Below are 17,410 nucleotides of genomic sequence, written 5' to 3'. Positions count from 1 at the left end.
AAAAGTGGCAGGCAAGAAGAGAATTAAAGGGCAAGTTCCCCATTCACCATTTTCAAACAAACAGTTTACCACAAAAAAAGTCTTTAATTTGTTTCTAATTTTCTAACTTTTTCTAAAGATTTAGGTTTTGATTTCACTTATTTTATTCCCATTCTTACAAGCGTTGTAAGCCCGGTTGTCTTCTTTCAACAATACGGTTTATTAGTATAAAACATTGCTCAGCAACATAAGAAAAATGGCAGCAACCAATGCTATCAAATTTTAAAACTTGCTTTGTGGCACTATAAACCCACTAAACAGCTGCATATTCTTTTGTCTAGTTAACAGAATGCACTGTGACACACTCAAAGTTTTCAGTGCGGTGTGTAGAGCAAACCTTCATTGTGTATTAGAATACCCCAAAATGAAAAGGGGTAAATGTGATGCAAATTTAAATGAATACTGCAACACAATGGTTTCCCTTTTTATTTGAAAATAAATGTTTTCCAGTTTTTTTTACTGCAATTCCATTTACATGTCTCTTCAATAAACGTCTTGGAAGTCATTTTTAAGTTTCTTTTTTCTATACCAAAAATCTTAACGCAAGTATTTGCCTAATCAACTCATTATTCATTGCCAGGACAGATGAAACATTGGAAACATGGGCAGGTGAAACAAAAACAGTACACAAAAGAAAGTATTAATAAAACTTTATTCCCCTATATTCAAACAAATTTTAAGCGGTTTTTCTTTTTTTTAAATCTTAGACAAACAAATCCCCCCCCCCGGTCACTTTATGTTTGAGTCACTTAAAAACGCTTTACAATTAAGTGACTCTATGGACTTTAGTTTAAGCAGAAGAAAAAAAGAAAAAAAAGTACAAATATATGTATATCGATCTTTTAGGGAAACAGACACTAAAACCTTCTTGCTATAGAGCGTCACCTTCCACCTACACCTGTGAAATTCAGTTGCAAGGTTGCATGAATTTACAGGTAGAGCTGGCTTTGAGGCATATGGCTCACATTGTGTAATCCTGGTTTCACAATTATTGGTGTGCCCATATGTAGCAAAAATGTCTGCTTTAGGTGCAAAATCCACAGCATTATTTTCCATCAAGATCTAAAAAAAAAAACCAAAAATATCTGGGAAATGAGCAAATGGCAAAATGTTACCATAGCCGCCCATATTCTTTACCCCATTTACAATATAGTGCATTTCAATTGACACAATTGTCATTTTTTTTCTACAAAGAACACATAAAAAATGAGATCAAATTAAGCCAAAAGAAACCAAATCCATAGTCAAATTAAGAAATACAAACAAACAAAAAGAATTCACAAAAAATCTAGAATCTCAGGGAGGCATTTAAAGATACCTTCTGTTTTTACACTATAATTCATCAAAATAATTCTATAGTTGTATACTTGCTTACATCAAAACATCTGAAAGCTGTAAGCATTCAAATACAACTGCCCAAATTTACTCCAGAGCTCTAAATATGACAAAGTCGTTCAGCAGCCACTGTTTGGGATCAAATGCATTGGTTGTCTAGAAGAGAAGAATGGATACAAACCATCTTCAATTTCCGTTCAACCAGAAACCTTTATCTTGGACCTCATGGCAAAAACAATTAAAATTTTCAGTAACAAACACAAATAACAGGATTTTGTCGATGTTTCAGTATGAAAAAGGCATTATTTGCGAATATTAGAGTCTCCCCAGCACAACAACTGCAGGAGCAACTCCCCCAGTGTCAGCAAGGTTTGAGTTTCTCTCTTCGCTGTGCCTTTGATTAAGTACAATGTACTGGACGCCATTCTGATTCACCATTGATTGTTCTAAATTGTACAAAATTAAAAGCGAATGTAGTTAACTTTCACATGCCTGGTAAAGACCAAAGTTATTTTTTGTACAGCTTGAAAGTCTTAAAAATAAAAACAGCTAGAGCAAACAAATTTTTACTTTATTGTTTAAATTTCATTAAGTCATGCTTTATCCTTGTATTTCTTTGTATTACAGTTGACAGGCATAAGAACTGTTCACTTCAAGAATCCACAAACTGCACTTATCCTGTTATTTCTGTCTGGGCCTCATGAGGAATATGCATTGTGTGTTTATTATTTTATTTGGAGAAAAGAAAAACTAATAAATTGACATGTGCCAATGACCATATTAGAGGGCTCTTTGGTGCAGTCCAAATTGTGAACAGATTTGGGGGAAAAAAAAAAAAATCTGCTGTTATTCTGGTACAGCATCTGTCTGGCTTTACATTATAAATCTAGAACAGCTGTTCTTAATAAGCCAATTATATATATTGGATCAGACATTGCCTGAAAATTTTGTACAATAATCTGGACCAAAGATGGTTCTGTACCCTCATGTTAGTGTAGAAACATGAGTTCACCTAAAGGCAAATGCTGGCCATCACCAGGACAAGTTCCTGTGAGTTAAGTTTGTTTAGACAGACTTCTTGTTTGGTCTCTTGCCTTTCTTCAGTGTCAGCTTGTTCCTAATGTAGCCACGCTTCCTCTTAGATGTCTACAGACAAAAGTAAAATACAAAGTTTAGCACAATAAAAGCAACAATCAGTTGACCAAATCTTGTATTAAACAGATTCTCTGCCCCTCTGCTATTAAGTCTCATTCACCGTGGACTTCATTTCAGTCTAATGCGACTGAATGGGCCCCTTCATTCCTTACAGCAAGCCTATATATGCTGAAGATAGAAGTATATTATGCTAAACTTTGGGATAACAAACTGGATTTTGTGGGTGTAAATACCCTAGAGATCAATATACTTAAACAAAGTGATACTAATAAGCTGATTGGGTTTGAGTCCCTGCTTACTTTATCTCCTAACTTCGAACTTTGCCCAGTGATGCCCAACTCAATGAGACATAGAACCTGTGTTGCACAGTGTTTACTACATCTGGGGAACCTGCTCCTCACCCAAGTAATAATATGGGAAGTAGACAATGTAGAACCAGACACCCTGACAATCTGCGCAAACGCAAATTATACTAAAGTTACGTGACTTCCACACTAAAGATCTGGCAAAATATGTAAATTCTGGATCTGCTGCATGTCTAAAAGTGAGTGGCCCATCTTATTATAACCATCTGTATAGTTATTACTTGAGGGTGGTCATAATGTAACTACAGGTCTATAATTTCTCCTTCCTACATGGGTGTCTGGCTGCCACTGAGACATCAGGAATCTAAATAGATGACGGGATGGTCCAGGAAATAATCTGGAGGAAAGCTACTGCTTTATCAAACACAAATCTTCCATGAATCACAACATGGCCATAGACTTATTTACACAGGGTAAGTCAAATGCTCACTGCAGCTGCACCACATGGCTCTCTTAACATAAAGATGAAGAAGCACAAAAACATACCTTTTTTGATAAATATTTCTGTTTTGGTACAATATTGGTTACTCTAGGTTTATGATCAAGTGCCTCTCTGTTTTCTAGCTTTTTAACTTTGTATATTCTAACAAGCCAGTGCTCCGATGTAAATGCTTCTTCCAAATGCTTGAATTTAATATCCTTATTCCCAATTTCAGCATTACGTGTCCGGTCAAATCCAGGTGGTGTTCGGAAATCAAGCTGCAAAACAAATGTATACACGGTAAATGTCAAGTGAAACAATAGACAGGCTTAGCTAAGGTAATACTGCTCATATACAGAGGCACATATTGATTTGTGCTATGGGCATCTTCCTAAAGGCAACAAAATACATTAGGCAACAACAGTATTACACATGATCCCGTCACTCTCCACTATGTTATTCCTTTGTCTAAACATTAATAAATCAATCATTAATAATGACTCAAACATTCGAACAACCACAAAAACAAAGCAGAAATTGTTAGATGATCTATTCATATTAGAAGGACTGAGAATGTATACATAAATATACTACAACATGGGCAAGTGTACAGATGATAAAACTCCCTGTGACATTAAATCATAATATGATGAGGGTATTCCTATCCTATCATGATTATACAGGCTAACATGAGCTGCCAAAGCAGCAGCTGTGTGTATGGGGGTCAAAAAGGCCGCCTCCCCAACATATCAAATGTATATATGCATGCCTTTTCATCCACTTTGTAATGGTGCTCTTGTTCCCTAGATAGAGGAAAAATGAAAGTTTTGTCACCTCAAAATTGTAAATTCATATGCACAAGTCAGTCTGTGGCTTAAATAGAAGGCAGAATGCCGGCAGATAACAGTGCGACCTATGAAGGCAGGCATCAAAATCTTGTTGGCTGCATCTAGAGTTGCAACCTATTTTGGAAAAAAATACCGGCCTTCCTATATACAGTACTTAGATTTTTCCCTAATGATAACATTGGGGTCAAGTATCATTTTAACCGGTCAGGTCAGTAAAATACTGGCCGGGTGGCAACCCTAGCTGCATTGGGGTGTTCATGCGGACCTCTCCAGTTGGGACTACCTAGGCCCCTATTATGATCTGGAATGGGTCTGCATAGGCTCCTATTATAATATGTTCACTGTACGACTCAATTTTGTCCACTCTGTGGACAGTCAACTCCATTCCTCTGAAGACCTCACAAAACAAATTAATCTTTATGTGCTTGACCAGCTTAAGAGCACTTTTACTAATACATTCCTCGAAAAATCAAAAGAATGGACTTGTGAATAGATATCGATGTCTGTTGGAAATGACTGGTCTCTATGGTATCAGGATGTCTGTCTCCATCACTCCTTGGACACATGTCCCAAAAATTAAACTTCATATCAAATGGCAATATCTTTACATGGCCATATCCCCTTTTAATAATAGGTCATTAACACATAATACAAAGCTGCAAGAATTATATTCTTGAACATTGGCAGTCTGACACTATGGGGCCCGATTCACTAAAGGATGAAAAAGTGAGTGTTATATATAGCATGCCTTAAAAATCATCATTTCTTATATTTTTAGAATTAACGATTGATTCACTAAAAGTTCACTTGTCTAACTTAAGAAGTGATATTTCTACGTACATTTTAGCGGAATTGTGTGCGGTATTTTATAGTATGCGATATTTTAAGGCATTTGATATTGTCACATGTTATTGGTGCAATCTATAGCACCTAAGACATTCGGGATACCACTGGCAGAGTAGAAGTCTCTTTTTACAGTATTCAAGTCATTCCTTTCCCTGGGAAACAATATAATTCCATGACAGAACGTAGTGCATTCTGGATCTGCCCAAGGTATCATGAAAATTAGGGATGCAGCGAATCCACTATTTTGGATTTTGCCGAACCCCCGAATCCTTTGCGAAAGATTCAGCCGAATATCGAACAGAATCCTAATTTTGCGAAAGATTCAGCCGAATATCGAACAGAATCCTAATTTGCATATGCAAATTAGGGGTGGGAAGGGGAAAACATTTTTTACTTCCTTGTTTTGTGACAAAAAGTCACATGATCTCCCTCCCCTAATTTGCATATGCAATTTATATTGCAATTATCGCAATATTTTATCGATTAAGAGAGGTTAGTGAATAATGTTAGGATTAATTCTATTCTATAAATATCGCAATGCGATTAAAATACATTTTTTCAGAAATGTAGAATTAACGCTTGTTATATGTCTATTAACGCATGCGAAAATACTTTGATGAATCATTCCTTAAATAACGCGTCTTAAATAATGCACAAAACTGTGCGTTAAGTAATATCGACCTTTATGTATCTACCCTATGGCCCATAAATAAAACGTTTTTATATAAAATACATGTGCCTTTGGATTATGCCAAGTTGAAATTTAGAATACTACTATATATCCCTTTATCTCAGATCACACGCACATCAGCCAATGAATGGACTGAGCTGTATCTTACTCCCACACAGTTAGAACCTGCTAACTGCTGTCAAGTGATCTGAGGGAAACATACAATGAAATGGCAGCACCAAGTAAACGATGTAAATGGAAATACAGAGATGTATAAACCCATTTGCTATGGTTTGCTGAAGGGTCACATATTGCTTGATGGCTATGAGCAACATTTTACATATACTGTAGATGCTCTCTATATTGGCCACAGACAGGAACATTTTCCAGATAAATTATATTATCTATCTATATTATAAGTTTAATATACCGTATATACTCGAGTATAAGCCGACCCGAGTATAAGCCGAGGTACCTAATTTTACCTACGAAAACTGGGAAAACGTATTGACTCGAAGATAAGCCTAGACACAACTACAGCCCTGTCTCCCAGCAGCGCACATTCCGCGACCACCCCAGTGATCAACCGGACTTCTTTGCAAAGTTGATGGTGACAGAGAATTGCCAAACAGATTACTGTGTGCATTGTCCCACTATCCCACTACCATGTGCAGAGGGTGCTGTGTGATATTGAAGTCACTGTTATTCTTTCATATAACCAACAGAGGGCGCACGGTTATTCTTTCATATAACCAACAGAGGGCGCTGTGTGATAATGCAGTCTCTCCCCAAGCGACTTGTTGGTATAGGAATGATTAAAAGTGACTGCAATCTCAGCTACTGCTCACTGACTCGAGTATAAGTCGAGGTAGACTTTTTCATCACATTTTGGATGCTGAAAAACTCGGCTTATACTCGAGTATATACGGTAAACTAAAATCTGATTCAAGGAAAGATAAAGTCTGCAGAAAGAAGAGACTATATTTGATGAACTTCCTTATGAATAAAATACCCTCTGCAGATTTAGGGACAGGATCAGTATCAGAATGACATAGTGACGAATGTACCCATTAGGCAACTAGCACGTGAAGCTTTCTTCCAGGACATTAAAACCACCATAAAACATATATCCTAAATGGTCTGTTGTATGGCTGCATCTGAACTACTTGGTACTCTATCACTGTTTACAAACAAAGCATCTAAAATGGTGTTATTGTGGTTTGAAACCTTCATTTAATATGCTATGAATTATAAACATATTCAGTTTATATCCCTTTCATTTTACTATAGTGTATGTCTCTTATTTATTTATTATTTATCATAAGGAATCCTTCATCTGATATAAAACATTCTTAACACCTGAGGCAGTAAGTCATGACAGGGGGTGCTCTCTGTAAGCAATAATTTTTTTACGGATTATTAATATTATTATTAATAAAGGGCATGTATTGGAATTAACAGAACAACAAATGTACCTGCATTTCACCAAACCGGTAATATGACATCTTATACATGAGGCAATTGAGCAAGGTTGGAGATCCAGCTTTGTCTACACGAAACTCTCCTTGTGGTGTGAAGTAGTCACTTTCCTGGAAACGTAAAACATTTATTGGGATTCAGTGTCCTTTTATTTAAAAAAAAAAAAAAAAATCCCAGAAGGATTTGGATAATTACCCTGATATCTTTTGGATGTTCTCCTTCTGCTATTCGAACCATCCAGAGGAATTTGTTGATGTCATCACCAGAATATCCAATTACACCCCCAAATATTATTAGTACATAATCTACATCCAAGCTTTTCATTATTTCATAAGCAGCGGTTTCATTTGAAGACATTGCTTTTCCAACCTATACAAAACCGAGAATTAGTAATCCTGTGGATGCAAAGTATATGTAGTATTCTTTTGACTGGCAAAAGCCATAGCACACATTAGGAAATGTAATAAAAGATTAAAAATTAGCTATAGGACTATAGCACCCATAGGCAGCATTGTCTTGGTGGTTGCCATGGATTACTGCACCTTGGGAAACGTAGTGCCTTTTATTACATGTGTTTCGAGAGGGTGTTTTTGAACTCAATTTGTGGTTTTTGGCTTACCAAAGCTATGTGGCTATTGTTCCACGTATTGTTGTCTACTAAAGTGGTTCGATTAGCCATTCCTGCAATTTGGTAGCCATAATCCCACCAGGACATAACACGGGCATGTTCATCTGTATTCTGCCTTAGCCAGTAGTATGCTTCTCTGAAGTCATCCAAGATATTTCGTGTTCTGAAACAATACAAATTATGTCAAACACGGTGGTGATAGAAATTAACCCTTTTATGGATTATAACAAATAAAAACTAAATGGAAGAGGGAATGCACTATAGCCCAGTATGGAAGGGTTTGCCCCTCAACCCCTTTAATAAAGGAACACAAAATACATAAATAGAATAGAACAGAAGAGAACTAATTGTACTGGTTTGTTAAAACTTTTTTTCTTTTTGACAATGCTCCTATGCCCAACAGTGCAAGTATTCAATTCATACACTTCTATCTACACCTTATGACGCACTTAGAGATAACAGTTCCTTTTGCAAAATGTAGTCTTAATCAACAAAGGAAACTTCTTAGGGATTACAGACCACACCAGCAGTCTCCTTACTATTCTCTTCTACTACCCAGAATGCATTTAACCTTAAATTATTAATTGCTTGAGGAAACATGCATGGATTTCTAAAATAAATAAACACATCAAAAGTATATAATAATAAATAAATAACATGGAAAGGTTAAAGAAATCTTACCCATCGTGATTGTATGACGCCAATACCACACTAGGGCTGGAGTAAGCATTGCTAGTTACCCACGTACAGTGTACAGCAAACATCATCAACAGCATTAGCATCAACATAGTGACTATACTCTTTATATTAGGGCCAAGACCTTCCTCTGCTTTCTCCTGCTCGGACACATGCTTTCTCACTTTGCCAGCCTGAAAGGAAAAACAAACAAGAAGCAGTAGTAAAGCCAGTTGTAATATATACATGTGAAACAAAATTACATTCATATATATGCAATATCTCCCAATCTTGAAATCTTTTCTGCTGGTTACTATATTTTACCTACCAAATATACAGTACTACCGTCGCCATTTATAGCACTGCACTCACTTTCTGACAGGTACAGTCATATGAAAAAGTTTGGGATCCCCTCTTAATTCTTTGGAGTTGTGTTTAGCATTGGCTGAGCTTTCAAAGTAGCAACTTCCTTTTAATATAGAACATGCCTTATGGAAAAAGTAGTATTTCAACAGTGACAGTTTATTGGTTTAACAGAAAATATGCATCATAACAATATTAGACAGGTGCATAAATTTGGGCACCCCAACAAAGATATTACATCAATACTTAGTTGAGCCTCCTTTTGCAAACGTAACAGCCTCTAGACGACTCCTATAGTATTTTTGACTATTTGTCCATACAAAATCTCTCCAGTTCAGTTAAATGTAATGGCTGCCGAGCACGGACAGCCTGCTTAAAATCTTCCCATAGATTTTTGATGATGTTCAAGTTGAGGGGACTGTGACGGCCATTCCAGAATATTGTACTTCTCCCTCTGCTTAAATGTCTAAATGAGCTTTTGCATACAACAAGCGACTCTGTGGTGTGATTGCAGAAAGGGCTTCTTTCTCATCACCCTGACATACAGATGTTCTTTGTGCAAATTGCACTGAATTGTAGAACAATGTACAGATACACCATCTGCAGCAAGATGTTCTTGTAGGTCTTTGGAGGTGATCTTTGGGTTGACTTTAACCATTCTCACAATCCTCCGCATATGCCGCTCCTGTATTTTTCTTGGCCTGCCAGACCTGGGTTTTACAGCAACTGGGCCTGTGGCCTTCCATTTCCTGATTACATTCCTTACAGTTGAAACTGACAGTATAAACCTCTGAGAGCGCTTTTTTTTGCTTTTCCCCAAACCATAATACTGAACAATCTTTGTTTTCAGAACATTTGAGAGTTGCTTTGAGGATCCCATGCTGTCATTCTTCAGAGGAGAGTCAAATAGAAGCACAACTTCCAATAGGCCACCTTAAATATCTTTTCTCATGATTGGACACGCCTGCCTAAAAACAAGGCTTAACAAACTAATCCAACCAATTTGGTGTTGACATTAATCAGTATTGAGCAGTTACATGCATTCAAATTAGCAAAATTACAAAGGTACCCGATTTTTTGCACAGCCAGTTTTTCACATTTGATTTCATTTCATACAACTGAATACTACTTCACTAAAAATCTTTGTTCAGAAAACACCCCAGTTCTCAGATGTTCCTGGGAAATGAAAGACATACCACTGTTATCTTTTTTGTTGAAAGTGGAGTACATTATTATGCAGGCTGAGAGGGGTTACCAAACCTTTTCATATGACTGTATATTCTCTTGATGAATGTACAATACATACTGAATTAAATGTCACCCTATTTATAGTGCCACAATGTTTATAAATGCACCTTTGGCCTTTGTTCCAAGTGGGAGGAAAATCAAAGGAAAATTGCACAGCTCAATTATTCATGCAAGCTAAAAATACTAATTTCTCTTATCAGAATAATAAGAAGAATGTACTGTATTGTACATATTTAAAGGACAAGTAATGACAGTAAACAAGGTGTTTTAGGTTTAACATCATGTTGGTTTTGCAAAAATGATAAAACTCTTTAAATCTAAATTGAATATTTAAAAATATGGTATGCTCTCACGTGTATAAAACAAAAAAAGCCAGTGATTCCCACGTGGTCTTTTGGCAGAGTAGTGCTCATAATGTAGCACTTACCTAGCAGCAGGCAATCTAGCATTCATCCTGCTGAGTGGCAACCAGCATGAAAAATAACCTGGCATTCAACGCAACCATTGCATAATCAAACTGTTATCCCCCGCATGCACTGCACTGCCAAGGAGTGCAATTAAAGTTTGAGGGGAAAAATGGATCGTCATTTCAAGCACTTTGTTTTCTCGTTGGAGATGCAGAAAAACAATAGAGGTTAAACACAATTTGCCACATTAATACCAAAGTACTCATAAAATACAAAAACCTGCATAAAAAATAATGCTCTATGGTAGTGTCATATGGATTTTTGTGCACGAAGTCTGAAGCATAATTTTACAGATGTTTTTTCTTCCCATATACATTTCAACCATTATTTTCAACCTATATTAAGAATGATTATGAGCATGGTATTTAGCATATACGTTATATGGCTCCAGATCAATTAAATGCAAATCACCTTAAAATTGACATAAATTAAACTGAAATAACCCCCCTCAGGAGATGTACACATAAATATAGTTTTTAGAATTTTCCTTTATATAGCTCCTACATAGTTAAAATCTGGAGTGAAATGAAACAGAATATAACATGCCCTAGCCAGGTAAATCCGTGGCTATTTATACTTGACAGCAAGTCCTACTTTTATTCCAGCAAAGTAGACAGCAATTTTTTTCATACAATTATTATAAAGCATAGGTTTTAATATTGAGTTTGCCTGCTTATCGCTGGCAAACAGTGTAAATCGAGGTTTCAAGCTTGGTCTGCAAGTACAGATATGATAATGTGACCTAAGCTCAGAACGGGACAAACATATCTGTGATATACAGTTGTGTAATAGCAGTGTATTTAAAAAAAGCAAATAAATCTCAAAATCCTTAGAGGTATGGGATCTGTTATTCGGAAACCCGTTATCCAGAACGCTCAGAATTACGTAATGTCTGTTTCCTATAGACTCCATTTGATCAAAATCGTAAAAAATTATTTATTTTCTCTGTAATAATAAAACAGTACCTTGTACTTGATCTCAATTAATATATAATTAATTGATTTCCTTTGAATCTCTGAACTAATATTTAGTAGTATAAACACTGTTTCAGAGAACTTCTGCACATCTGTATTGCATGGAGTCGACCAATATCTGGCACCTGTTACATTCAACAATTATTCTGCATTTCTTGGTTTTGCCTCAAAAACAGCATTTTTGAGATCACCCCACAAGTTTTCTATTAGATTAAGGTCTGGGGATTTGGCTGGCCACTCCATAACGTCAATCTTGTTGGTCTGGATCCAAGATGTTTCTCATTAATGGTGTGTTTGGGGTCGTTGTCTTGTTGAAACACCCATTACAAGGAAATTTCCTCTTCAGCATAAGGCAACATGACCTCTTCAAGTATTTTGATGTACTGAAACGGATCCATGATCCCTGGTATGCAATAAATAGGAGAAGATAAAGAAGCAGGGCTGACCGGCACTCAAACGGATCCACAAGACCAGAGATATTCAGTTAAAAGATAAATTTATTGGTAGAAAAATTTAAAATTATAGCTTCAATTCAGCTTCAGGGTCAGCCCTGCTTCTTTATCTTCTGCTGTACCACTCCCCGAAGCTGGGGGTCTGGGGCTGGTGCACCCGGACCACTTTCACTGTTTGGTGAGTAACTTTACAACTAATTCTGGAGCACCTTGTCGTCCTCTAACCATTTGAATGCAATAAATAGGCCCAACACACTGTCTTTGGCCCCTAGACCCAAAAAGAACAATCTTACTTTCATCAGTTCACAAAATGTTGCGCCATTTCTCTTTAGGCCAGTCAATTTGTTCTTTGGCAAATTGTAAGCACTTCAGCACGTCTTTTTTTCAACAATGGGACTTTACGGGGGCTTCACACAAGCATCTTCTAATTGATACTCACAGGGTACTTTAGACTTTACTGGAGCCGATCATTGGCCGAGTCTTTGCCATTTTTGCTATTCTTCTATCTATTTGAATGCTAGTTTTCCATTTTCTTTCACGACTTTCAGGTTTTGATTGCCATTTTAAATCATTGCAGCTGAGTAGACTATCATTTTCTGCACTTCTTTATATGTTTTCCCCTTCTGAACAATGTCTGGAATTCGCTATTTTACTTCGATTTTCAAAGAGAAATGCACTAAAACCACAGAATGAACGACCTCACAAATTGAACTCCCCACTGCTATTATTTGGAACAAGCTATTATTTTGAGCCCTGATTGAGCCTCAACTAATGATTTAATTATACATTATCAGCAGCATGCATGTCATGATTGTTGGGTCTGTTGGGTCTGTACTACACCTACTAGTAAATTATTTTCCATGTAGAAAAAAAAAAACTTCTTCCAAAAACAGTGATTGATCAGGTTAGTAATGTCGGACTGCTATTATTCTGAATACAGCTGTATGCAATAAACATACTTAATACCTTATCATAGAGTGTACCAGAATTTCGCTCTTCGTCACTGCTGTCTTCCACTGGGGGGTTTTCCCGCTTCATATCATCACCCAGATAATGCTCAAAAACATTGGAGAAGGCAATGGCCGACAGCATGCAAACCACAGGAGTCAAGGTCAGCATCAAACGAACCATTACGCCAGCAAAGTAAACGGCACTAATTGCATACAGAGCAACTGCAAAGACAAATGGCAGTTTGTAGTTTAAGGACAAAAACAAGCAATTATCAGCAGATACAGAATGCAGCTATAAATGCATGACATGCACAGCAAAGCAAAAGTGGTTGTTTAAAGGGAATATGACCAGGTAAAGACCCTATTAAATTAGGAATGCTGCTGTTCGGGTGAGGACTTCATTAGTACCCAAGCTGAGTGCTTTACATGCTGCCTATTATCTGGGTTGGGCAACTATTGTGGGGGTAGGTAAGTAATGTTGGACCTGCCTCCTTCAGATCCTGATTACAAGTACACGCATTCTTTTAAAAAAGGAAAGCACAGCCATCTTTAAAGACGTAATAAGTAAACGGCTATGGTTCTCAGGGTGCCCCTTTACATCAATTAAAGGCAACATTTCCTAATGGTAATTCTTACTTTCATGACATTTTCAAAATGACTGCTTTATATGAGGGTGGCTGGTCTTATGGTCTATGGCATTTGTAAATATAGAGGTGTGTTCTCTATTAAGAAATTATGCACAACATTGAATATTTCTCCAACCATACTAAAGGTAGCTGTCTCCCAAAACAAAATGATCTGCTTCCCCATCTGGCACTGGCACTAGGTTCTCCTAGTGGCAGCATTCCACAATGTTTTTGTAAACCCCTACTGGAGCAGCAGCACACTGGGCTAGTTTGTTTGAAGCAGTTCTATGCAAGTGGTAGTTTAGGCGGAGACTGTGGTTTTTAAAAAGGCTTTCAAGTGTAAAGGTGTGTCTTTGAATCAATAGGGTTTAACTATAAAGTGAAAATGAAAGTCACCATGAATCACATTCACTGCTGAAATGAGTTTTTAAAATTACATACAAGATTTATTTTAGCCAAACATTCCTCTTTCCATATTTACATTCATACCTATATCTAGGGGGTGAAAATCATTCTAAAGAGACCAGATAATCTCTAATATATTAGAAATATATTATGTTGAACTGCCTCAGGCAAAGCAAATAAAACCAGCTCTCAATTATGTGTATAAATTGTAACATGCAGAGAATGAATATAAAATGTATAAATGCTACTGAATTATTCTTCATTTCACATTTAAGGAAATAATAAAAGAAAACACATGTTTAGGCTAGACAGGTATGGGTACATTTAAAGTATTTTTTCTTCCTGCTTACCAAAAACTCTTTCATCGTTGATATTTTTTATGCAGAACCAAAGTCCTGCAGGAAATGTACATACTAATATATGCAGATCAAAAAAGAAGGACACCCATGTTGTTGGTTGATGTTCAGACACAGATGCAATGATGGGGATATGGATTTTCGCATACCTGTTAGAAAAAAAAAAAAAAAAAAGAAAAAAGAAAAAAAAGAGAACAAAATTAAAAGGCCTATTGCTGAATATACCCAAATGCCCAATTCTAAAGGAACACTTTCCCATAAAACAATTAATCTTATCAACTAATTAAACAATTAACAACTGTCCCAAGATGTTCCGCTGAAATGGTGTCAATTGCAAACTGTACTCCAATTTATCCTAAAAGGGACAACTTATTATTGTTAATTTATTGATAAAACTAAGTTTCAGATTAGAAGGTGAGACATTGATAGGAAGTTATCTTGAGAGAAATGTATTGGATTTACCAGCTGAAAATGAAATATATTGTGGAATGAACAAAAGAATGGCAAAACTCCTGTTATTTTTGCAGCCTGTTGTTCTCCAACACATATGAAATATTTAGCAATAATGTTTTCCTTTAGCTGTATGGTAATTTCATTTTATTGGTGTGTGTGTAGACCTTAATCATGTACATTACTGGGTTGTAGGTTAAATGTTTTTAGGAGGTGGGGTTCTAGGTATATTTAGCTGGAGGCTATGGGACTAATTGATCGCTCTGAGAAAGTATCGAGATGCAGCGAAATGCATAGGTCCCATTTGAATTTATGCCCTGGTATCATTTTGATGGAACGTAGTAAATTATTTTTAATAGTACAGTTTAAACTCTGGTGCTCCGTGGACTTTCTAGCTAAATAGATACATATTCCACAGCATCATAGACAGTCCATTAACTAACCATGTGACATGTGGATTTTATAGTAATCTTGTTCTGAAAGGGATGATCTAGCAACCTTAAATTATGCTGTTAAGGTGTGGGAGAGGGTTGAATTTGTAAAAGACTTAAGCCCCACAAAACATCATCATGCAACTGCAAGAAACTTTGTTGGATGCCACAGAATCTGATGCGCTATGCTGCAACATTAAGTGTTTCATGCACTTGCACCCAAATGTCACTGTACTGCAATTACAAACAAAAAGTATAACACATTAACACACATTTTTTGGTGAATGAGAAATCTGTCACAGACCAGAATTTAATTTTAGATTTTTTTACATTTAGTTGTATGCATTCTACACTTAGTTATGTGCAACTAAATCTGTCAAAAAACAAAAATGCTTTTGTGTTAAGCCCAAAGAAAATACGACTCTCTACCCACTATGCAACTAGTAAATGAAAAGCACTGTAACTGTGCCATGGGGTGTATAATATGTACGAATTTATCAGACATAAAGAAATTACTTTAATACGTCCACTATAATTTGATGAATGCGTACTTAAAATAGCAATTGAGTAACATGCCAAATTATATATCAATTACTGTAAAAATAAAAGTTAGCAAATACCCTGTGTCCCAAAGTGAGTAAAATCTTCCACTCCATGGAGCAATGTAGCCTGCAAAAAATACAAAGAAATATCATTAACCCTGATAAACACAAAATTATTTATCTTTTTTTTCAAGTTTCTGCTATTCACTGTGTTGTTTCTAGGTTAAACAGGATACTAGGAATTATATATAGCTATTGAAATTACCAAACTGAAGAGATGCTAAACGAAATAAAAAAAAAAAAAAAAAACAGAAAAAAATAAAGCTCAGCAGCAGATTGTTACAGAATATCCCTGTCTGAAGCATACAAAAAGTTAATTTAAAGGTGAACTACACTTTTAAACATACAACCAACATATACTAAAGTGCAGTAAATAGAAAAAGGGTGTATACGTCAATACATATAGTAAAAAGGATTAGAAGCAAGAGGCAAATTGCCCTCTTAAAAAAACTTATTAAAGGGTGACGTTCACCTTTAGACAACAGTCTAAATTTGAACAGCCCCTGTCTGGAAGAAAAATGAAATTTTTGTAAATAATCTTTATTATGTTTAAATGTTGAGTTTTGAAGCTACAGATTATTGAAGATGTGGAACAGTGCTGCTAAAGCTCTCTGCTCTGACCCCGACACCAGTTTGCAGGTTGCCCAAAAAAAAAGTTCACACTGAACTGGTTCTTTACATGCCTCAGTCCTGCTTCATTTGCATATCTGCCAACTGGATCAATGAAACGCAAATGAAGCAAGAGAAGAAAGGCATGCGCAGTACCAGTTCAGTTAGAACTTCCATTTTGTCCTCTATCCCGCAAGATGGCAGCAGTGGTCAAAACACTCCATGTAACACAGGCCTATTGGTTTGGGCTTAGGTCCTAGGGTTTAAGTAGAGCAAAATATATCTTAATGGACTTTCACCCTAGCCCTCCAGTCTTAAGCACTCACTAGCAGAAACCTCCTTCATAACCCATGTGAAGGCCAGCCCACTGGTTAGATGGCAGCAAAGAAAGAGGTTGCACAGGTCATGGCATGAGACAATTGCAAATATTATGTAATCAATTGTTATCACTACCATGCTTTCTTAATTTGACAATGGGAGTTGAAAAACCAATAAATAACCAAACAAAAAAAAAAAAAGAAGATATCAATGGCAAGAGAAGAAATGTGATTTGAAACGGACTACATGTACCACATTTGTCATTTGTAATAAGTGTATTTTGTATAAATATATGTAAAATGCAGTCTACATTTAAATCAATGCTTAGGCCTAGACACATAAAATCCCTGATTTGTATGGCCCTAGCATCAATGTGCTTAGCTCTGGCCATACACGTCTTGTAGCAGGAACACTGTTCTCTCGTTGGGGCAGATTTACTAGAGCGAATTGTGTTTTTTTTGTGTGAAAATTCACCAAAATGGCAATTCACAGCAACATTGCTAAATTACCAGAAAGCGAATAAGACACTTCACTAGTGAAAAACCTCTGCACTAGAGAACATTTGCGTTGTTTTGCCAGGTGCAGAAGTGCAAATCCGCTAATTTAAGAAAGTACGAATGTTTCTATTAGTTACCCTTTCCATCAAAGTCTACTTCAGGTTCAGACTGGCGAACATCCATTATATAAAGATAGAACAA

At 36.3% G+C, this 17,410-nt stretch overlaps 1 protein-coding gene across 1 annotated transcript in view; it reads right to left on the bottom strand.

Moving 5' to 3' along the window:
- Positions 1-674: 674 nt before the first annotated feature.
- Positions 675-17,410, bottom strand: part of stt3b.S (STT3B, catalytic subunit of the oligosaccharyltransferase complex S homeolog) — a 54,909-nt gene continuing 38,173 nt past the window's right edge. Inside the window, exons 8-16 of the mRNA XM_018269299.2 lie at positions 15,804-15,852; positions 14,297-14,451; positions 12,932-13,137; positions 8,468-8,655; positions 7,778-7,949; positions 7,354-7,527; positions 7,155-7,268; positions 3,381-3,593; positions 675-2,520 (exon numbers count right to left, since the gene is read on the bottom strand). Coding sequence (XP_018124788.1) covers positions 2,440-2,520; positions 3,381-3,593; positions 7,155-7,268; positions 7,354-7,527; positions 7,778-7,949; positions 8,468-8,655; positions 12,932-13,137; positions 14,297-14,451; positions 15,804-15,852 — 1,352 coding nt within the window. The 3' untranslated portion in view covers positions 675-2,439. The remainder of the gene's footprint in view (positions 2,521-3,380; positions 3,594-7,154; positions 7,269-7,353; positions 7,528-7,777; positions 7,950-8,467; positions 8,656-12,931; positions 13,138-14,296; positions 14,452-15,803; positions 15,853-17,410) is intronic.

Source organism: Xenopus laevis, chromosome 6S (genome assembly GCF_017654675.1).
Source record: "Xenopus laevis strain J_2021 chromosome 6S, Xenopus_laevis_v10.1, whole genome shotgun sequence".
Classification (NCBI taxonomy): Eukaryota; Metazoa; Chordata; class Amphibia; order Anura; family Pipidae; genus Xenopus; species Xenopus laevis.
Note: the sequence above shows the minus strand (reverse complement) of the source record. Positions and strands in the feature narration are given on the sequence as shown.